This window comes from Scylla paramamosain, chromosome 18 (genome assembly GCF_035594125.1).
Source record: "Scylla paramamosain isolate STU-SP2022 chromosome 18, ASM3559412v1, whole genome shotgun sequence".
Classification (NCBI taxonomy): Eukaryota; Metazoa; Arthropoda; class Malacostraca; order Decapoda; family Portunidae; genus Scylla; species Scylla paramamosain.
The window spans coordinates 12,651,744-12,674,649 of record NC_087168.1 but is presented as its reverse complement, the minus strand read 5'-3'; the positions used below and the strand labels follow the sequence as shown (position 1 = coordinate 12,674,649).

The window sequence follows — 22,906 nt, the reverse complement described above, 5'->3', positions numbered from 1 at the left end:
TGTTTACCCAGTGCTTGTCACATCAGGCACCATGGGAGATATAGAGGGGGGGTGGGTGGAGAAGGGAGAAGGGGATGAGAGATGAGGAGGTGTGTAGGGAGGGAAATGGAGGCAGTGATGGAGGACGTAGGAGTGAGAGGAAGGGAGGGAGGAGAGAGAGGAAAAGGAAGGAAAGAGAGGAAAAATTAAAGGATATACTACAGGAAGAGATGACTAAGAAGAAAGGGCATTTAAGATGAGAGAAATTAATGGGAACAGGTGTGGGATGAGAAGAGTGAATGAGAGAAGGCAGGAAGGAAATGAAAAGAGGTGTGAAGAAATGCAGCTGATGGAAGGAGAATATAAGAAGGTAGGAGAGGAGGAAAAGAGTATGTGGAGAAACAGAAAATGTATAAAAAAAAAAAAAAGAAAAAAAGATGGAAATGGAAGACACAGGTAAAGAAATGACTGACTGACTGATCGGTGAAGAAACTAAAAAAAATATAGACAGGTGTAAATAATTAACTAACTGACTGACTGACTGACTGACTGACTGACTGACTGACTGACTGACTGACTGACTGATTGGTGGAGGAACTAAAGAAAATAACAGACGAAGGGATTAAATGAAGGAAGGAAGAAAGAAATGAGAAAGAAATGAAAGTAGGAGAAAAGATTTACGTGTTCCTATTAAGTACAGCCCGTTAATTAAGGCTACCTAAAACTGGCGCACCCTTTTATTATTCATTATTCATCATCTCTTAATTGTGGTTCTTGATTCTACCTCCATTTTTACCTCTACTTATTACTTGTCTATCTTGGAATATCTTTTCATTGACTTATTTACAAATTATCTTCATGTTCTTTTCGTGTCCTAACTCTTTCCTCCTTTCTTCCTTTACTTACAATATGTTTCCACTTTTTTTTTTTTATCACGTATTTACCCATTCATTATTTTCAACTGGTCTTCGTCGTCTTTACGTTAAATTCTTACTTTCTTCAATCCTAAAAATCTCTCTGAAATATTTCGCCATTTATGATTCTCACATCCTCGTCTTCTTAATTAACCCTTTCACTACTATTTGGCACATATTTCTTTAATTACTAATCACTCTGAGGCATCTTTCCTTCGTCTACAGTCACCTACGCACATTGTACTATTATTGCTTTATCCCCTCATTTCGTGCTGATGCTTATAAAGATTCCAAACATTGATTTGAGTGCAGTGATTTGTTACATACTGCAATGAAAGGGTTAACTTAATTTCGTCCCTACTTTTACTTTCGTCTAATATCTCAGTTTTTACCATCAATCGGTTCATTGGATCCTGTCCTCGTTCTTGCCCTCCTTCTTGTCCTAGTTTTTGTTTTGCTCAATGCATCATCACGCTGTCACCACCGTGCACCTGACCATCACCACCATTGTGTGATCCGTCGTAGTGATGACTCTCCACGCACTGTTCAAGAGACGGAAGCAGAAAAAAAAAGAGGAAATATCAATAATTGGTTGATATAACTCCGTATTCTTAAACACTTTGCTCTCACTCTCGTCAGGAATATTTTCGAAGGACGTAGAAATCATTATTCAGGTTTTCAAAGGTTTCTTCTCCCAGTGACGATAAAAAATTCCTGTTAAACTATCACTAGAAAAAAAAAAAAAAAACTCTTTCTTGAAAACACCGACAACTTCGGCTACGACCTGTTGAAAGTACAGTCGAGATAAAACGCCTAAACGTTTAGTAATATGGGCCTTAGTGTTGGAAGACAGATAAATACACAGAGCGAAAAACAGACAAGATGTGACGCCGCTGAATGTATATAGTGGATGAAACACATACAAGACGAACAAATATCAGACCTGAGCAATTAAACTATTCACTACTACATACAATATTCAAACGCAATAAAATCACCTCGTCTTAGTCACAATACGATAAAGCAAGAAAGCTGCAATGGGTGAGTCACTAGAGAGGATTTTTTTTTTTCTCTTGATTCACTGACTGCTAAAAATTTCATCAATTAAATAAAAAATCCCTAATGACATCCAGACTAAATCAAAGCGATGCCATGCTACGAAAAGGATTAAAGACAGAAAGGCAACACCAGCGCCATCTACTAGGGAAATGCGTCACTAGTACGAAGAAATAAAGATAAGCGTATCTATACCAGATTACTATTATTATCTTATATTTTAACAAGGCCCGGTATTTTTAAAGGAATAGGGCTTTCATAAGTATTTTAAGGGCTATAGAAGTGATCATCCGGATTTTCACTTTTTTTTTTTTTTATCGGCGTATGATCCTTGTTAAACTATTACAAGCCAGAAGAAAAATCCTTGATAACCCCAATAACTTTCACTGGAGCATGATGGGAATATAAAAAGAATGGCGGAATAGGACAAAGAAATATTTCATAACGGTGTCCCAGATTTTTGACAACTAAGCTTCATTATTTTCTCCTCATTCTTTTCGCTGCTTTGTGTCACTGTAGCATAAGGGAGGCACAATAAACTTCCTTCTTTTCACAGTTTCCCATACTGCCGGTGTGTGGATCTGACCTAATCATCACACTACCTTCAATCTTTCCTTTACCTTTCCTCTCTTTTCTTTTTTCTTTTTTTTTTTTTCTAATTAATCATAACAGACACGCAAGCTTTAGTTTCTGTAAAATTTCTCATATGCTTACAATGAGAATCTCCTCCGAGCTCGCTACATCATCTTTGTGTAGTTGCAAATCCAAATTCTGTCCACCTGACTAATGCAAGACCTAACCAGTATCTTCACTCTTTCATCCCTTTCACTGGTAAACTTTAGAACTCGCTGCCTGTTGCTGTTTTCTCTTTCCCACAACTTCACATATTTCCATAGAAGACTATCAGAATTTAAATCCCATTTCAGCATCAAGTATTTAGATGAGTTAAATATGCTAGATCAGATCCTTTTAGTCAGAAAACGGAATGGTTTCACAGTAAGCAAATTCAGATTTACTAGAGAGAAAGGCAAGCATTGTTCAGCTAATAGAGTTGTAGATGAGTGGAGCAAAGTTAGCAAGAACGTAACAAATACACAGACACACAGACACACAGACACTGGACAGTTTCACAAGGAGACTGAGTAAGTTTATGAATGAAAATTATAGCTGGTAAGTTTTATGAGGTCTGGAGCCACCGTATGTAGGTCAGCTAGTCTTTCGCGGCTTCCTTACTTCCTTATGTTCGTATGTCCTAAACCAATTAAAAAAAACTGAATTGGTCAGCTCTTTTGGAGTTTTCCTTTTATTATTTTATTTTTCTTGTGGAGGACGGTAATTATCGATTTTTCTCTCCTTTTCTTTTTCTACTTTTCCTCAACATCCAAAACACAGGCTAGCTGGTTCTTCTACTCTAAATCAATTTCAAAACTACATTGGTCAACCTGTGTAGAGGATTGTGTTAGAAAGGGAAAGAGAGGAATGGCAATTTTCGATTTTTCTCTCTCCTTGGCCATCAGCCAAACCCCTAGACCAGCTGGTTCTTACTTCCTCGTGTTCTTATATTCTAAACCATTTTCAAAACTAAACCGGTCAACCCGAAGATTTTTTTTAGGAAGAGCGCGCGAGAAAGATGAACAAGTTTTCGATACTTCTCCCTCTTTTTCCACCCTTGCCCATCACCCAAGACACGTAAACAAACATAAACACACAGATAAGCGCAGGGACATCAAGAACCTTCCTAAGACAGCTCATAAAGGTACGTATACTTTTACACTTCGTTTGACGCCTACAGCAATCTCAGGGCATATTTGTACCGTCCAGTAATTGCAGGTTACAGGAACGAAGCGGCAATACGGGACGAGCATCCTAATTCTACCTTAGAGCGCAGCATAACAACCACGGCGTCTTGAAGGTCCTTCGGTATATCCCTCACTCGTTTGGGAACCTTTAAGGATCTGAGGGGGGGGGGAGGAAGAGTGAGGAGTTGTACAGCAGAGATAGGCTAGAGAAAGACGGAGATAGATAGATAGATAGATAGATAGATAGATAGATAGATAGATAGATAGATAGGTAGATAGATAGATAGATACAGACAGATAGACAGAGAGAGAGATAACTTTCTTTACTTTAAAATATAAGTGACAGGAAGTGAAAGAAAGAGAGGAAGCGAAGAAAAACGTGAAGGAAAGACTGAACTAGGGAAGGAAGAAACGAGCAAAGGAAGGAACGAACGAATGAATGAACGAAAGGAAGGAGGAATGAGGAAGGAAGAGACAGAAAGAGAGAAAAAGAGAAATAAAAACTGTGTGTGTGTGTGTGTGTGTGTGTGTGTGTGTGTTGGCACTGCATCCACTAACATTTTCTTCCTCCGTTAGTAAATGCACGCCCACGTATACATGTCTTCCTTCCTTCCTTCCTTCCTTCCTTCTTTCTTTCTTTCCTTCCTTTCTCCCTCCCTTCTTTCCTTCTTTTCTCCTCCCTATACCCTTCATCTTTCCCTCTCTCTGTTGTGTTTATTTCTTCATTCTCTCTATGTCCTTTCCTCCCTCCTACGTCTCCTTCTTTCTTTCCTTCCTTCCTTCCTCCTTCCTTCCTTCCTTCTTTCCTTCCTTCCTTCTCTCTTTTTCTGCTGTGTTCTTCCCTTCTTTCTATGTCTTTCCCTCCCTCCTTCTATCTCCATTCTTTCATCCTATTTGTCCTCATTTATCTCATTTTTAATCTCTTCCTGTCTTTCTTCCTTAAATCTCTTCTTCTTCTTTTTTTTTCCTTCATTTCCTCTTCTTCTCATTCTGTATCTTTCCTCACCTTATTATTCTACCTCTTCCCAGCTTCATTCCATTATTCCTGTTGCTCTCTTTTTTTCTTACTCTTTTTTCCTTACTTCCCTATTAAAAAATTAAAAAAAGACTTGTAAGGAATAACAAGTCTGCTGTTGTTTGTTTTTCATTTGTTTTAGTTTCTCTCTCTCTCTCTCTCTCTCTCTCTCTCTCTCTCTCTCTCTCTCTCTCTCTCTCTCTCTCTCTCTCTCTCTCTCTCTCTCGATAACACAAGCCTCGTAATTGAAATTTCACACTTACTGAGGGACAAGTGCGCCTACACACACACACACACACACACACACACACACACACACACACACACACACACACACACACACACACACACACACACACACACACACACACACAGCACAACGATAACAGACTGACAGCTTGATTAGGTCATAAAATTTGTGACTTAGGTAGCTGGGTAGACAAACAGGTAGATGGTACGTACATACATACATACTTACATACATAGAGTACATACACACATACATACATGGATTTACAGATAGATAGATAGACAGACAGATAGATAGATAGATAGATAGATAGATAGATAGATAGATAGATAGATAGATAGATAGATAGACTGTTTGAATGATTGATTGACTGATAGATTGATAGATAGAAAGAAAGAAAGATAGATGGATAGATAGATAGATAGATACATAGATAGATGGATAGATAAAACAGACTGAATGACTGGTTGATTCTTATGATAAATCTTTACAAATATGCAAATAAGAAATAGAGGAGGAGGAGGAGGAGGTGATGATGATGTTCGTGATGGTGGTGATGGTGGTGATGGTGATGGTAATGGTAATGGTAATGGTGATGGTGATGGTGATGGTGATGGTGATGATGGTGGTGGTGGTGGTGGTGGAGGTGGAGGAAATAAAAGTGGAGGAGGAGAAGAGGGAGAAGAATTAAGTACAGGTGGAAGGAGATAGAAGTGGATAAGAAAGGAGGTGGAAGGTGAGGTGGAAGTGAAAGAAAGAGATGGAGGAGGTGGAAGAAGAAGGAGGAGGAGGAGGAGGAGGAGGAGGAGGAAAAGAAGACGACCTTGCCAAGACAGGTGTGTTGTGTTCATTACCTTCAAGGAGGGAAGAAGGAGTTGGGCGCTCATCTTCTTCTTCTTCCTCCTCCTCCTCCTCCTCCTCCTCCTCTTCCACATATCTCACTACCTCCACTCTAACCTGTCCTTTCCCCTCTCATTACCCCTCCCTTCCCTTCCTTCCCTCACCTAACCACAGTGTCCTCCTCCTCCTCCTCCTCCTCCTCCTCCTCCTCTTCGTCCACCTCTTCATCTTCCTTCTCCTCCTCCTCCTCCTCCTAGTCCTTACCTCTGCCCTCACTCTCCTACCTCCCCTCACTCGAGATTAGATTGTGGGTATATAATGAAGAGACTCGTAAGGGCCAACAAATCTGATGCTGCTTGTCGTTCTTGCTTCATCCTCCTTCTTTTCGTCCTCCTCCTCCTCCTCCTCCTCCTCCTCGCCATCTCAAGTACAACGGTAAACAACACAGAGAAGAGACGCAAGAGTGACGTGGACTGAATCTTTGGGACGTATTCTGAAACGCCTTGTTGTCTCGTCACGGTTACTTTCAAAGGCCACAGAGATGATTAGCCGGATTCTCAAGTGTTCCTCCTGTTAATGATGCAGAAGTTTTGTTACTCTGTCATCATAACCATAGAAACATTCTTGAAAATCCGTGCGGTGTAGAAGCATTTCAGAATATGGTCCTCTCTCTCTCTCTCTCTCTCTCTCTCTTGACCCGCGGGAAAGAATCGGCTCATTTGAAGGTCTCTGTGATGGTTCAGGAAGCCACTCGCGGCATAACGAGTCACCGTCGTCAATGTTTTCATCACAGCGAGGCGTCAGATAAAAGTTCCTTGAAGTATCACTAATCTTCTCTCGCCCTCGTTCACAAAAGTACCCCGACACACACACACACACTCTCTCTCTCTCTCTCTCTCTCTCTCTCTCTCTCTCTCTCTCTCTCTCTCTCTCTCTCTCTCTCTCTCTCTCTCTCGGCGTGTGTCCGTATAAGTTTTTTTTTTTTCTTATCCCTACTGATATGTACTTGTTATTTTCACTTGCTTCTATTCTTGCTCTTTTCTTCTTCTTCTTCTTCTTCTTCTTCTTCTTCTTCTTCTTCTCTCTCTCTCTCTCTCTCTCTCTCTCTCTCTCTCTCTCTCTCTCTCTCTCTCTCTCTCTCTCTCTCTCTCTCTCTCTCTCTTTTTTTTTTTTTTTTTTTTAACAAATATTTACAGAAAGGCTTGAAATTCCACGTTGAGTATGGAATTATTTAAGAAGCCTATGATAGTATTATTTACAGGAATAACACTATACATATTTAACATAAAGATATACTAATACAATAATACAATAAAATAATAAAAATTTAAAGCACCAGTGGGGACAGGTGCGTGCTACGCCAACTGTGGGCTGCCAGCTTCACCTGGTGCGTGGACATGTCCTGCACTTGGGGCGTGGCCGCCGTGAACATGTTCCACAGCCGCGAAGTCCTGGCTGTGTAGGTACGCTGGTGTTGGCTAGAGCGAGATCGAGGCACCTTCACTAGCTCGTCGCTACTGGCCGCAGCTCTGGTGCACCTCTGCACTGTGTGTGGCAGCAGCCTCAGGGGGTCAAGGTGAGGGACCCTCTGCACCTGAGTTTTGTGGCACACCACTAGCGCCGACACGTCCCGGCGATGCTCCAGTGACGTTACTGGTGGTTGGTGCTGTTGGTCCTCATGGGTGGCCACCAGACGCAGGGCTCGCCGCTGCACAGCATCCAGTCTCTGCATGTGGGTGGGGGCACTCGACATCCAGGACAGGGCACCGTACTCCATACATGGGCGTATCTGTGCCCTGTATAGCGTGAGGATGCCCCGTGGGTCGAGGGTGTTCGCCATCCTGCGCAGGGCAGAGACTCGGAGAGAGGTCTGGCGGGCGACGACACCGATGTGGTGATCGAAGCGTAGGCCGCGGTCCACAGACACGCCCAGGATCTTGATATAATCCTGAAGTGGCAGGCTCTTGCCTCCAAAACGCAGCTGTCCTGAGACTGCGTGTGAGGCACCTGGGGACCGCGAGATGACCATCGCCTGCGTCTTCTCAGGAGCGAAGTTTACCTGCCACATCTTTCCCCACTGCTCCACCAGTCCGAGCTGCCTGTTCAGCTCAGTGACGGCACGCTGACTGTCGAGGCGGCAGTAGGAGCGGGAGAGTGTGCAGTCGTCGGCGTATGCTGCCACAGATGACAGCTGCCGGAGGAGGTCGTCGATGTATATGTTCCATAGGACTGGGCCCAAGACAGAGCCTTGTGGAACTGAGGCCCGGACAGGTGAAGGCCTTGATGACTGCCCGTTGACTACTACCTGAAGGGTCCTACCCTGGAGGTAATCTTCGAGCAGCATTAGCAGGTCACCTTGGACACCCTTGGCGCGAAGCTTTTCAATGAGCCCCGCGTGCCAGACCCTGTCAAAAGCCCCAGCAATGTCCAGGGCCACCACAAGGGTGTCCAGGCCTTCTTCCAGGGCGTCTTGCCAGTCCTTGGAGATGATGAGGAGGAGGTCTGCGGTGGATCTGCCAGGCCTGAAGCCAAACTGCCTGTCTGAGAGGAGGTGGTTCTCGCTCAGTTGTTGGCAGATGGCAGCAGCCACTATTTTCTCCAGCAACTTGCCCATCACTGAGAGCAGGGAGATGGGTCTGTAGTTGTTGGGCTCAGACCTTGAGTTTTTCTTATGGACCGGTACCACACGCGCTTCCTTCCATACTGAGGGCCACTTCTTCTCCCTCAGGCAAGATGTGAAGACGGTGGTGAGAGGAGCTGACAGCTCTCTAGCGCAGTGCTTGAGGAGACGTGGGCTGACGTCATCCGGGCCTGTGGCTTTACCCACATCCACCGCACCGAGTAGCCGCTCAACCTGCTCTGCCGTCACCAAGACAGTGGTGACAGTGCAATCAGTTTCCGGGGCCAGCTGTGGTACAGGTCGTGCCGAGTCGTCAACCTTCATCTTGTTGGCGAAAAGCTCGGCGAGGAGTGTGGCCTTGTCTGCACTGCTCGTGGCGGTGGATCCGTCAGGTCTGGTGAGTGGAGGAAGAGTCTCGCGGTGACATGCTCCTTGCTGCTCCTTCACCAGATTCCACCAGGTCTTGTTGCCAACACCTGGGCCACTGAGCTTTCGCCTTCTGTCCTCCCTTAGCTGATTCCTCGCCCATCTGCAGATAGACGTCATCCTCTTACACGCCTCCCGGTGCAGCGTCTTGTTCCTGCGTGACGGGTGTCGCTTGTACCTCACCCAGGCAGTATGCTTGGCCTCGGCAGATGCTCTGCAGCGAAAACCAAACCAGGCGGGATCACCAGGCCTGGAGAGATATACTTGGCTGGGCACATGCTGCTGTTGGAGGGCAAGGAGCCTGGTGGTGAGGGTGCGTGCCTTGGTCTCAGCATCTCCCATTAGAAGGGACTCCCAGTCCGTGTTCTCCATGTCTTGCTTCATGGATGGCCAGTCCGCCCTGTTCCAAAGCCAGACGGTACGCGGGGATAGCGTCTTCCCTCGCCGTTTGCAGCTCGACCTGAGACAGCACAGCAAAGTGGTCTGAGCTGCCCACTGGTCCTAGCTGCTGGCAGCTGATGCTGGCTTCGGGTAGGTCTGTCACCACAGGATCCAGCAGCCCTCCCCGCTCGTGTGTAGGGAAGGTGACATGGTTCGTTAGGGCCTGAACAGTCAGGAGATTACTGAAGGCATCCTGCTCCATGTGGAAGTTCAGGTCCCCCACTATCATCACATGGGAACACTTGTGACGCTGGAGCAGGGTGTCGAGTTCCTCCGTCAGGAAGTCTAGCGGGGCTCGTCCTTGTCTCGGGGGGCGGTACATGACACAGAGGAGAAGCCCACTGTTATCTGCAAGTACCACCCTGAAGAACAGTGCCTCCATCAGGTGTGGCACGGCTACCTCAAGTTCCTGTGTTTGGAGGCCGTCCTTAAAACAGGCAGCGACACCTCCGCCTGCTCTATTTTTTCGGTCCATCCTCACCCACAGGGAGTAGCCTGATATTTTGCCGAACGTCGGCTCCACCTCGTCACTCAGCCACGTTTCTGTTACTGCGACAATGTCAGCACTATGTCTCAGCACGAAATTGTGGCTAAGGTCACCTACATTGGTGCGGAGTCCTCTCACGTTGGCGGAGACCACGGTCAGGTGACAGCTGGGGCGTCTGTTCCCTTGCCTCCTCGCGTTGGCTTGGGAATGAGGTGTGGCGGTGAGGCGAGACGCATTAGTGTCTGCCTCTCTCTCTCTCTCTCTTACTCTCTGTTAGTGCATTATTATGTAGTTAAAATATTTTCTTATGTTATTCCCACATCTATCTTTTCCTTTCTTCTTTCTACGGTCAAGGTGGGTGGGGGTTGTCATCTGGCAACTTATAGCGCTTGCGCTCGTCCCACTCTGCCTTCTCCGTTATGTTTAATAATAATAATAATAATAATATCCTTTCCAAAACAGTTGGTGTTTCTTCTTAGTTTTAAAGTTCATCTCCTACGTATTATTCTTTCTAAAATAACTATACTGTTTCCATTGCCTTTTAATCACCGGTCTCCTTTCCATTTTTGTCTATGTTCACCTCTCATCGATATTGTGGTTATTGATTTATCTAATTATTTATTTAGTCTGTTCGGTTTACTACTTATTTATTTTAATTTTATTCTACTCTATTTATTTATTCTTTAAGAGGTGAACGAGGGAAGGATAGGGCAGGATACATAAAGGAGGTGAAGAAATCAAGAAAAAGAAGAAGGTATGGTGTTGAAAAATTAAATGAGTGGAAATAAAGCAAGGTATGGCCCCGCATTTTGAAACACTTCAGACTGTTTTCAAAGTCCACACAGATGATAAGTCCGGTTCCCGTGGGTGTTTTTCCTATTAATAATGCAGAATCCTTGTCAAACCATTGTTATAATCAATTCATCCTTGAAAACCGCTAAAAACTTCCACTAGAGCTTATTGACACTGTAAAGGCATCGTCACACTACCACATTTTCCGTCAGCTTTTGTCTCTTTCCGTCGTCTTTTTCCGTCTGCATCGTCAAACGGAAGTGATCGTCTTCACGGAGAGTTGTCGTCAACTTTTGTTGTCAAATGAAAATCCATGTTTATGATATAAAGATATACTAATTAACCTTATTGTTTAAAAAGACAAACTTGAATTAAATAGATTTCAAATAAAGAAAATATATTCTCGCTTCATTTCATATATTGCATTTAACTTGTGGATATATAACAGCAAGCAGTGGCTGGCATAATTCAACAGACGTTTACACTTTAGGAAGGTCTCTGTTTCTCTACCCCTGCACTCTGGATACCATTTTAACTCATCTGGCTCGTCTGCTATTTACAAAACTTGTAATACAGTGCAGAACACCGACTGCTTGCCTGTCGGTCAGCGGAACGGCACTCGTGGAGAATTGGGATACCGACCTGGCTGGGCTATCGGCCTGCCTGCATGAATTGCCTGTAGTATGCATTTGTTGCAATGTTACTACGCTGGGCAAGCGAGGATACTGCCACGCTGGGCGGGAGAGGCTAGCAGGCAGCAGCTAATGGAGAGAGAGAGAGAGAGAGAGAGAGAGAGAGAGAGAGAGAGAAAACCGGGAGCCATGTTTGTTTACTGTAGACGAAAGTGCAAACGAACGACTGTGTGCGTGTGACGGGGCGCCTTAAGAATGCGGTCCTTATTATTTCTATCTCATTGCATTCATTTAGGTACCATGTTCTACTGCGTTCCCTTATCAAACTACCACTGTAACCATAAAAGAATAATAAATAAATAAATAAATAAAATAAATAAATTCCTTGAAAACCTCCAAAAAATTTACATTAACGCATATTATAACCATTAATATGTTCCGCACTGTTTCTACTTACGTTAACTTTCCCTGTTGTATTTATTTTTTTTAACAAACTATCACTAGAATCATCAAAACATTCTTGAAAAACTCCGAACAACTCCTATTAGATCCTATTAAAACAAAGAATACGTTCCTTATTGTTTATTATTTACATTCATCTACCGTGTTCTACCATCTCCATCCTACCATATTGAACTCCCTCCCCCCTGTCTTTCCTCATCATTCATCCTAACCATCACGAACTGGGTAGGAATGAGGGAACATCAAATACCCATCACTAGGTACCATCACCACTTGCCCATCTCTATCACGTACCCATTAATTCTACACCCCATCACTATTTTCCTCCTCTCTCCTTCTCTTTCTTCTCCTCTTCTTCCTCCCATTCTGACCGCAATCTGGGTTCGGAGGAGCATTTATGAAGGTGCGGGAGATGAAGCGGTCTGGAATGCAAAATAGAGGAAGAGGTGGAGGAGGAGGAAGAGGAGGAATGAAGCAAGGAAGAAGACGAGGGAGAAATAAGGAAAGAAAAAAAAGGGAAGAAAGAAAATAAAGAAAAGGAGAAAAGGAGAATGAAAAAAAAGAGACATCATGGAGACATCCATGGATCATGGAGAGATCAACAGAATGAATAAATGAGTGAATGAATGAATGAAAAATAATAAATGAACGAAAGACAAAGTAAAGACACAGAAATAATGAAATTAATAAACTGAAAGGGAACACAAAGGAAAAACAAGCACCCGTAAAAGTATCGGCTCGGTTGTTTCACGGTTTGTAATAAACGACATTATCTAATCTAAAATGAGAAACGTAGGGTATTAAAGGCAAAGGAGGCGGGGGAGATGCTGATAAATGATGAAAACGAAACATGCTGAGAGAGAGAGAGAGAGAGAGAGAGAGAGAGAGAGAGAGAGAGAGAGAGAGAGAGAGAGAGAGAGAGATGAAGGGCGTAGGCTGCGGAACACCAAACACTTCCTCTTTACTTTGTTCCATCATGCTGTTGCCAACATAATCAATCATATTCTTGGAGAGCTCAGTGTATTTTTCCGGCACAACGATCAATGGAAAGACTTCGAGAACGATTGTATAAATCTGGAAACCACACGTTAAAACTATTGATGTGATAACCATTTAATAAGAATACAACACATTATCTTAAAGTAATTAACGGTCTCCCTTTTAGATATTGCTAATGTTTTATGTTTAAACTTTTGGTTCACTATAATGTATTGTAGTTTTTTTTCCAGAAAGTGGAAAATAATATAAATTAGTGTGTATGTATGGTTAACTACATATTTATCTATCCACCCATAGATCATAACAAGGGCAATGAAGACAATATCGTTTAGATTGGTAAGACAGGACAAGAAATAACTGGTTCAAGGTTGCTATAGCTGGATCAAGGAAGAGATAAGGAATAGGCTTTCAAGAGTTAGTAGATAACTGGAATAGACTTAGCAGGTTGTTAGTGCAGAGTCGGTAGGGAGCTATAAAACGTTAGACAGGTTTATGGGATAGGAATGATAGTTGAACATGAATCTTGTATATCTTTTGTAAGCCTACTGGCTTCCTGCAGCTTCCCGTCAACGCAAAAGGCAATAAACGAAACAAACCCCAAATCCACATTTAAAAATTACAATTAATAAATAAATTAATTAAAAAAGACAAAGTACCTCCTAAAGAAGAAACCACGAGCAAGAACTTACCACATAAATGAAGGATACAACTCTGGTGAGGCACATGGACACAAGCATGCAGCCGTGAGCAACGCGGTGCTGGTGGGTTTGTTTACATGATGACGTCCACAATAAACAGAGCGGGAAAATCCGATTGTATCAGATTTCCAGCAGATGTGTATTCTTTCTTATAACCAATCCCTATTGCACTGCATTATTTCAAATTACCACAGGTTGTCCAGGATACTCTTAAACAATTCAATCAAACAATATTTTGCCACATTTTTCTTCCAAGGATTAATTGTCTAGCTGGATAAACTTCGAAAAGAGTTGCGCAGCCACACCAGTTTTCTCAACATTAATGTGACTTAATGTGCCCATAAAATAACCATGGTGATGGTCCTAACAATGAAGGGTCATGCTTAAGAATTTCATCATTTACAAGAATAACCACGATCGATATACATAAGAACATAGTACCATATTTGCCCTGTTTCTGGCCACTATACATTGTTTTCTTAGACAGAGTTCAGAGCTAACTATAACTCCTCAATCTTTCTCGTAACCTGTACCTACCAGAGTTTCGTTGTTTAATGCGTACCTACTGTGTGGGTTTCCTCTAACTATGTTAAGTACTTTGCATTTGTTGATATAAAATTGCGTTTGCCATCTGTCAGTCCATTCATTCATCCTATCTAAATCTGCCTGCGAGGCGATGGCATCCGATTCTGACCTAATCAATCTACCTATCTTTGTGTCATCCACAAATTTACTAACATCACTACTAATTCCACTATCCAAGTCATTGATATATATTAGAAATAATAATGGCCCTAATACTGATTCTTGTGACACCCCACTAATTACATGAACCCAATCGGATTTCAAGCCATTTATTACAACTCTTCGTTGCCTGTCGCTAAACCATGACCTTATCCAGCCTAACACCTTCCCATCTATCCCATGTGCCCTAATTTTTCTCAGGAGCCTTTGATGGGGTACCTTGTCAAATGCTTTACTAAAGTCCAGATATAAGATGTCATAACTATCACCATTATCTACTGCCTCGTACACTTTACTGTAAAAACTTAACAAGTTTGTCAGGAAAGATTTTCCCTTCGTATACATAAATGGTAGCAAAATTACTTGTTTGTAAGCAGAAATAGCAGACATATTATAAGTAATTACTGCAGTTGAACACCCTCCACATATTCCTCAGAGGAACCATAAAGCAATCAATTATTCAATTCCTTAAACAAATAATAATAATAATAATAATAATAATAATAATAATAATAATAATAATAATAATAATAATAATCATAATAATAGTAACAATTATTATTATTATTATTATTATTATTATAGCAATGATAATAATAAAAATAAATAAATTCATTTTATTTTTTATTAAGTATATGGCTTCCCATTATAAATACATATATACAGTTAGAAGAAGTCACAGGAATGTTAAAAAGTACACTTTATCTGAAACTGAATAGATTAGCACCAACAAGACTAATTCAAATTATGATCATACATACAGTCAGTGATAGAGATAAAACAAGTTACTAAGACTGTTAGAAAACATCAGCTACAAGCACAATTACATGTCGCACACATACACACACACACATAAGTGGTGTGAGCAAACTACACACACAAATTCAAAGAAAATATGACAATTTTATTTAAAAATGGGATATATGTAACAAGCTTGATTCCATCCTTCAAAAATACAAACAGGTAAACACACACACACACACACACACATACACGCATTTGAGCAAATACAAATGTCAGGTGAACAGACAGACACCTACCACTTAGCTATATCTCACAGCCTCCCTCCATCCTCTGACCAACATGGAGTACACTTCTCTCTTGTGTCGGGTGTAGAACCTCTTCCCCACCACATTATGATCCTCTTGGGGGTCTGTCTTGTGGTCATAAAGTTCCTCTGCTACTATGTGGTCCCAATCTGGCTTATATGTTTGGTTGTCAAACTTGAGCCATGCAGTGTAGCGGAACCGATGAGTTCTAATGGAGTAACCCATGATAGTGACATCTCGTGTGTGTGGCTGGTCGCTGTCAGGGTTGCGGGAAGGTGTGGGACCGGGCCGTGGGTACTGACTGAAAGCTGCTTTCCTTTCTGCATATGAGACAGGTTTGAAATATTCTTCAACTTCCAGCAAATCAATTCTTTTTGAGTGTATTTGTTGGTGTTTAACTTTGTTGGTTTCCACACCCCAGGGCATGGATCTACCTGCAGTATGACCTTTGTGCTTGGTGACTGAAGCTTCTGCCACATGTTCACTTCCTACAGACCAAACATTGTTTCCTTTGTTAGGCTCTGCAGGACTGATAAAAACTTCATTTGTCATAACATCCCAGGGATTGGTGTTTCTGTGGTTGTGTTTTGTGTTTGAGTTTACTGTCTGTAGGTTTCCCTGCACCACATGACTAAGACTCATTCCCTCTGTGCAGACTCTGACCTGACTTGAGTCTCTGGGGCACTGTGGAAGGGTAGGCAGTCCAGCTAGGTCAACCAGAGTGGGAAAGAGGTCTACCAGTTCTACCAGACCATTGTACTCCACTGCCTTTCTTGCTGAACTCTTAGCAGATTTTGGTGGCAGAGATTCACATCCTGTTCTGGAGGAAAAATGCTCATATGTTGAGTGATCATTTCCAGAATATTCTGGCTGATTGAAACTTTGTGGATGCTGAGATATCCCATGGGCAGCTGTATCATTATGAGTCCTCCTCCAGTTCCTGATGATGAAGGGTACCCGAGTGGACACCTCAAAATTGCTGAACTTGGACCACTCCTGATGCTCCCCAAGAGCCCATCCTGTGTACACACACATATTAGAATCTCAGTTTTTAGCATGATGAATAGCTTAAAAAAACCGACTCTGAAGTTATTTTGCATTAAATTTAAGCTTGCTAACTAAATGCATGAGATCTAGATTAATTCAAAAGAGAGAAACAAAAGATTTTTATGATAAATGTTTACCAAACACTAATTTGTAGAAAGTCCCTGAACCCTCTCAGCTGTGAGGAGAGGACATTACTCTCCACACCATTAATGCAATAAGAAATTTAAGTCTTTATCAGATGCTAACATAACAGTATTTCAGATATAAAGAAAGATCATATTACATGGCAGACAGAAGGAATGGTTTAGTGAATATTTTCTTACAGATGTCTTTTACAGTATACAAGTCACACCATATTTACTAAGGCACAACTGAGGAAGAAAAGGGCCTCACCATGATCACCAATGAAAGCAATGATGGTGTCAGGAAACAAGTGGTCAACAGTTGTTAAGAGTTCACCAATGAGGGAGTCAGTGTAGGAGGTGGCTGCATAGTAGCCTTGCCTGATGTATCTGTAATAGAAACAAGACTCTGATCAGACAGAGTGTACAACCAAAAAAAGCTAACAAAACAACACAATATAAGATTACAAAACAAATTTAAAGCAACAACAAAAATTGCAAGAAAATAACAAAATAAGACAAAATCAAAATAGTAAACTAAAATTTACAACAGAACACAAATACAGAATAAAATCTAGACATTGAACATTTTATGCATTAAGGTATAAGATAACATTACACACAGGGTGTAACACAAATTTCTGAGGATATTGTTAAAGGTGAAAGAGTTTATTCTAAGTGGAAAATGTTCTATGCACATTTGCATTGTAAGGCCAATGCCTTACAATGCAAATGAAATTCTAGTGTGGATGGACAATAGATACAGCAGCTCAGTTAGGTGGGTATCCATGGCTGATAAACATACTCCACATTACTGTGTGCGACATTGCTGGCAATTTTTTTCCTTAAAATTATGCAATACAATCTTAGCATTCTCACTGTCACTGTCTCAGTGGGAGACTGCAGAGGTGACTTGCTCTTGACTCCTCTCCCATCCCTGCTCAGACAGGCATATCCTACTATTTTATTTGTCATTAATTACAATTATGCTATTCTTGTGTAATTTTTACTGATGAAATCATCCGTATTTGTATCTATTTATCTCATTATGGAATACAGCAAATCTCCAAAACTTGTAGACATCATGATTGAATAATTCACTCTCCACAGTCCACATCAGCACACCCACCATGGCTACCCACCCATCCCAGCTATTGTGTCTTGTCTAAAAGACACTTGAATTTCATACCATGACTAAACAAAGGCTCAAAATGCATATGTGCATTCAACATTTTCTACTTGGAATAACCTGTAGTTTCATCTCTAGAAATACCAGCAGAAACTTGTGTTACATCCTGTACAGTACATACGGTCACTTGACTAAATGAACAAGCATTTCTGGTGCAAAAATCCGGCAATGCATCAAGCTAACAGGAAAGATGGTTTGTGTCACATCTTGAGGTAAAAATAATCACTTTACACACAGTAATGAACAATGAAAAACATAACACTGTGGAAGTAACATATGGTGCACACACCTAGCGTAGAAATCAGGCAGTGGCCCATAGGGAAAGGAGACATTAAGGGCTGCTATGTCCTCACGCCACCTCAAGTCATTCCATGGGTTCCAGGCCACAGGTGGAAGGCCTTTGGGCAGCCATCGGTTAGGAGCCAAGGGCACAGATGATATTGGATATAGATCTGGAAAATAAGAAAGTATTATGTTTCTCAGTCTAGGCTATCACAAATTAACATACCTAAAAGTTTCCTGAATTTCAGTCAACTACAGATTTAATATACATATCTTATGTTATGTCATTGCTGGGATAAAAAATAAAGAGGAATCCCTAGTGACCTTCTTCAATCCCTTTCAGGTGACTTGTACAGCACACAGAGAATAGGATGACAATATCCCTCCAGCAGTAAGTAGTCAGGCATGACCTCTCCACACAATATAATTTTTGTCTTTTAAAACAAGATGCCTGAAGGACACAAAGAAATAGTTTTCCTTATCAGAGTATGGATAGATGAAATGACTTAGATAAGCACATAATGAAAGAGTTAAATGCAATGATCAACCAAATGAAATACAGAGAAAGAATCCCATAAGTATAGTTCAATTTTTCATAAATCACACAATTACACACACACACACACACACACACACACACACACACACACACACACACACACACACACATGCATACACACAAGCCAAGCAAATGAAAACACACCTAAGAACTGCTTTGGAAACTTGAGAGGAATGTGTGGTTTGTGATAGCCTACAGCAAGGAAGAAGGGTTGTGCTGGGGCCTCCCTCCGTAATGCCGTCCCTCCAGCCCACTTCTTGAGCCATGACACAGAGTAGCGGGTGGTTTCGATATCTGGCAGTGATCCACCTGGTTGTTCCTCCACCTTCAGGATGAATTTGATGAGGATACAGTTAAAACATCTCTATCTCTCTCTCTCTCTTTACCTCTAAAAAGCAAAGATAGATGAAGGAAGAGAGAAAGAGAAAGAGAGAGAGAGAGAGAGAGAGAGAGAGAGAGAGAGAGAGAGAGAGAGAGAGAGAGAGAGAGAGAGAGAGAGAGAGAGAGAGAGAGAGAGAGAGAGAGAGAGAGAGAGAGAGAGAGAGAGAGAGAGAGAGAGAGAGAGAGAGAGAGAGAGAGAGAGAGAGAGAGAATATAACAATAGTGTGACAACAAATAATTACACCTATATTGAATGCTGTACCTGCACTGGGCAATATATGTTGGTGTGGAGGGAGCCATCAGGGCCCAGGCAGACTGGATCCTGCTTGTGTGCCTGTGTTGGGGGATGGTAAGGTGTCTCGGACCAGCTGTAGGGTTGGTCGTCACTGTGGTTGCTCACGATTCCTGCAAGTGCATTCTTATCACTACATGTTGTGTGTGCTATAGGTTCTCTGCACTGGTGATTTCTTTTAGTTTCAACATTTATCTCTCTCTTTTATTTTCTATAGAAGGTTTTAAGTATTTATCTGTTTTGTTTGTGTTTCTACTGTATTAAATTTTCTTTTTTCAGTTTGTCTTAAGATTTTGTGAGATACACACTTATTTTTACTTCATCAGTGTATTGTTTTATTATTAGCCTGGTGGAAAGGGACAATCATACTAATATGAATATACCTTACAAAACAAATTAACCTTGACCTTTAGGAATTCTTTTACCATCTGGTTTTGAAGAAATCACAGTTTGTGGATTGTTTCTAAAGCTATATTTCAGCTCTGAATGAATTTTTTTCCTTTTTTTTTATGTGCAAGAAAATGTATGTACCAGGATGAAAAATCTTGCCAGCTGAAGCAGTGTGATAGCCATTTTCCTTGAAGTACTGTGGTAGTGAAGTGAAGTTCCCAGCATGTTTCCGCCAGTAAGAGTGAACGTCATATAGCCGAGTCGTGTCTGGCCGGCGTGAAGTGAGGAAGGAAGTGCGGCTTGGACCACAAAGAGCTTGCTGAAAGTAAGATAAAACTGTAAAACTACTGTGTACAGTAGTTTCAGTTCCTAGCATATCAGTGCTTTCTATGGTAACAACCACTTTCATATGGTTCTCAGTTATCTTCTTGGAAGGCAACCAGCTGCTGCCCTATAAAACACTACCTAATCATAATACATAGCCATCAGTTAAAGGTTAGGGATACAGACTGATTGGCTGACTGCATGAAGAAAATACAGGATCATGTTGTGGAAGAATTAACCATAAAATATGTGTTTAAAACATTTCAGTTTCCATAGTACTACAAAACTTTCCATGTGTTTGTCTTTGTGATTTTTTTATCAGAGTTTTTACTTTTGTAATTCTTTTATTAGACTTTCCTTCAATCCCCTTTTTTGGGTGCTCTCCCCACATTTACATCAAGTAACTGGGTGCTAAAAACAAGAGGTACTGGAAGAAACTAATGGATAAATGAATAAATCCTTATGTTTTATTAAAGAAAAGATGCCAGTTTCTTTTATAATTCTAGAGGAACTATATAAAACTTATTTCATATATACTGTATTGTTTGTGTGTAGATTTTTTTTTCTTATCTTTGTGTTGTGAAAATAAAATTCAAGTCATAAAAATCTTCATGTACAGCAAAATTACTGTGTCTTTTCCTTGGCCTTTGTACTGAGTCTCTATGCAAAAGTTTTTGTGATTATAAAATTAATGTATTTCTTTAGTTAATTTAAGTATACTGTAGCAAAATAATTCCTCTGTTCAGAAGCATACCTATTTGTTACATTACCAGTAATAACACCAGAAATCCTCCTCCTCCTGCACAGACCTTAGGGAACTGACCTGTGCATATGCTCGGGTGAAGACTGTGGCATCATGGGCAAGGGCATCAATGTTTGGAGTGATGGCCAGTGAGTCACCATAGCATCCAAGAACAGGTCGCAGGTCATCCACAATGATCAACAAGACATTCGGTTGGTCTGATCCACAAACCCCTGTAGCCACTGAGAAAAATGTGAAAACTTATGAGCAGGGTCTATTTTATTAAAGTGCATTTATGTTCCTAAAATTTTCCTGTTGCAGCATTTCTATAACAGAAGATGACATGTTATAATCACCCAGAATTTTTTTTCTTTTTTTAATGCATTGATTCTCAAAGCAGCATGATAAAACCTACTAAGCATTCATATAGAGGTTGATGCGTACTATAATCCCACAAATACTTTATTCAGTTAATCTTGGTGCATCAGCAGGAGTTCTGCCAGAAGCAACATAATGAAAACTACTTGGGCAGTGGTGAATGGTGATAACTGGTGTTGTGATAGATAACTGCTTTAAAGACTTATGTGCCAAAGTTCAATCCTAGATTTAACAAAACTTTTTAATTAATCAAAACTCAAAGCTACAAGACGCAAGCACAAGGCACAAACAAATGGAAGTACACGGAGACCACAATTACCAGCCAGTCTGTCTCACCCAGAGCAAGCAGCGATAGGAGAAGTCGATTTTCCATCAGGTCCTTATAACATGTGGTTCAGATGACGACTGTTAAATATTCCACACAGGGACACTGACTGACAACACCATTTAAGCCATCAAGTCACGTGTATTGCTTTCAGCCAAAAATCAGCTGGTGTTTATTTACTTCAGTGCATTACGAGCCTACTTTCATTTGAACGTGCCTTGATATGAACTGTTTTATTTATTTTTTTATTTATTTTTTTTACCACAGGTCTTTGTTTCTCAATGCACCACTTGTACTTCATCGCTCTGAAACAAGACACTGTTACCAGTCTTTGACTTTACTGATTCCTCAATTTCGTGGGAGGCAGCGACGTACTGCACGAAAAGTATTGCATTTGTACAATAGTGAGGCTCTCCATGTGATGTACTATAATTTATTACTCAGAGTTGGAAATACGGTATGTTTCAAGGATGCTATGAGATATTTTCCAGATTTCGATCAAACTGATATATTTCTTGCTTCGAAGTGAGTTTCATTATATTATCTATAAATTATCAAACATGCCGGTGTGGCGATTTATTATGCAACTTTTCAAACTTTTTCATTCATTTGTTTTATTGTTATTTAGTAGTAGTAGTAGTAGTAGTAGTAGTAGTAGTAGTAGTAGTAGTATGCTACTACTACTACTACTACTACTACTACTACTACTACTACTACTAATAATAATAATAATAATAATAATAATAATAATAATAATAATAATAATACAACTGCCACTACTATATACATACTAGCTTATTTTCCTCAGTTTTCTTTCTCTTCTAAATATTTCTTCATTTACCACCACCACCACCATCACTCACAAGGAACGTTTATCCTCGACAATGCAGAGGCCAAGTAGAAAGGGAGACTTGCCTCTTTATTTACCTCCCCCCCTTAATCACAACCCGTCCCGACCTTTACTACTTCTAGCAGTCCCCCTTACTTGTACCCCTACACTTCAATACCCTTTCTCAGACCCCCATTCTTGCATCTAGTAGCTTTACGTATTATAACACCCCTGTCACGCTTCTAACATCGCAGCCCCTCTCCTAAACTTCCCATAATCTTCCATCTTTCTTCAAACACCCTTCTTATACCCTGACATTCACAATACCTGTCTCCAACATGCCTACAACATTCCCAAAACACCATAAAACAAATCTGATCACATTAAATCACCTTAAAACACCCCATAACGTCTCCAAAACACTTCCTCACACCCAACACAGATTAAACTACTTCCAAACATCTTAAAATATCCCTGTAAACACCTCAAAATATCACCCAAAACACTCTAAACACATCCGAAACAATCCAAAACAAACCAAGGTACTCGAGATCACACCTAAAACAACGGAAAACACCGTCAATATATCTTATAATACTCTCAAACACACTCGACACCTCAAAACACACCCAAAGCCACCCGAAACACCCAAAACACACCTAAAACATCTCAAAACACACCCAGAACACACCAACACACCTAAAACATCCCCAGTCACCACCAAAACACACCAAAATACATCTAGAACACACCAAAATAACACTCAAAACACACATAACACACCTCACTACACCCTTATTTTCCTGTTTTTCTTCTTCCTTCTCCTCCTCCATCACTTCTTTC

At 41.1% G+C, this 22,906-nt stretch overlaps 1 protein-coding gene across 1 annotated transcript; it reads right to left on the bottom strand.

Annotated features, from left to right (window-relative positions):
• Window positions 1–14,761: 14,761 nt before the first annotated feature.
• LOC135109125 (iduronate 2-sulfatase-like) lies at window positions 14,762–21,640 on the bottom strand. The gene is made up of 8 exons (XM_064020213.1): window positions 21,246–21,640; window positions 20,613–20,773; window positions 19,607–19,784; window positions 19,046–19,188; window positions 18,547–18,727; window positions 17,851–18,013; window positions 16,644–16,762; window positions 14,762–16,222 (listed from the first exon to the last, which is right to left on the bottom strand). Exons 1-8 carry the CDS (start codon window positions 21,280–21,282, stop codon window positions 15,198–15,200), a joined length of 2,007 nt encoding a protein of 668 aa, XP_063876283.1. The 5' UTR covers window positions 21,283–21,640; the 3' UTR covers window positions 14,762–15,197.
• Between the last annotated feature and the right edge of the window lie 1,266 nt (window positions 21,641–22,906).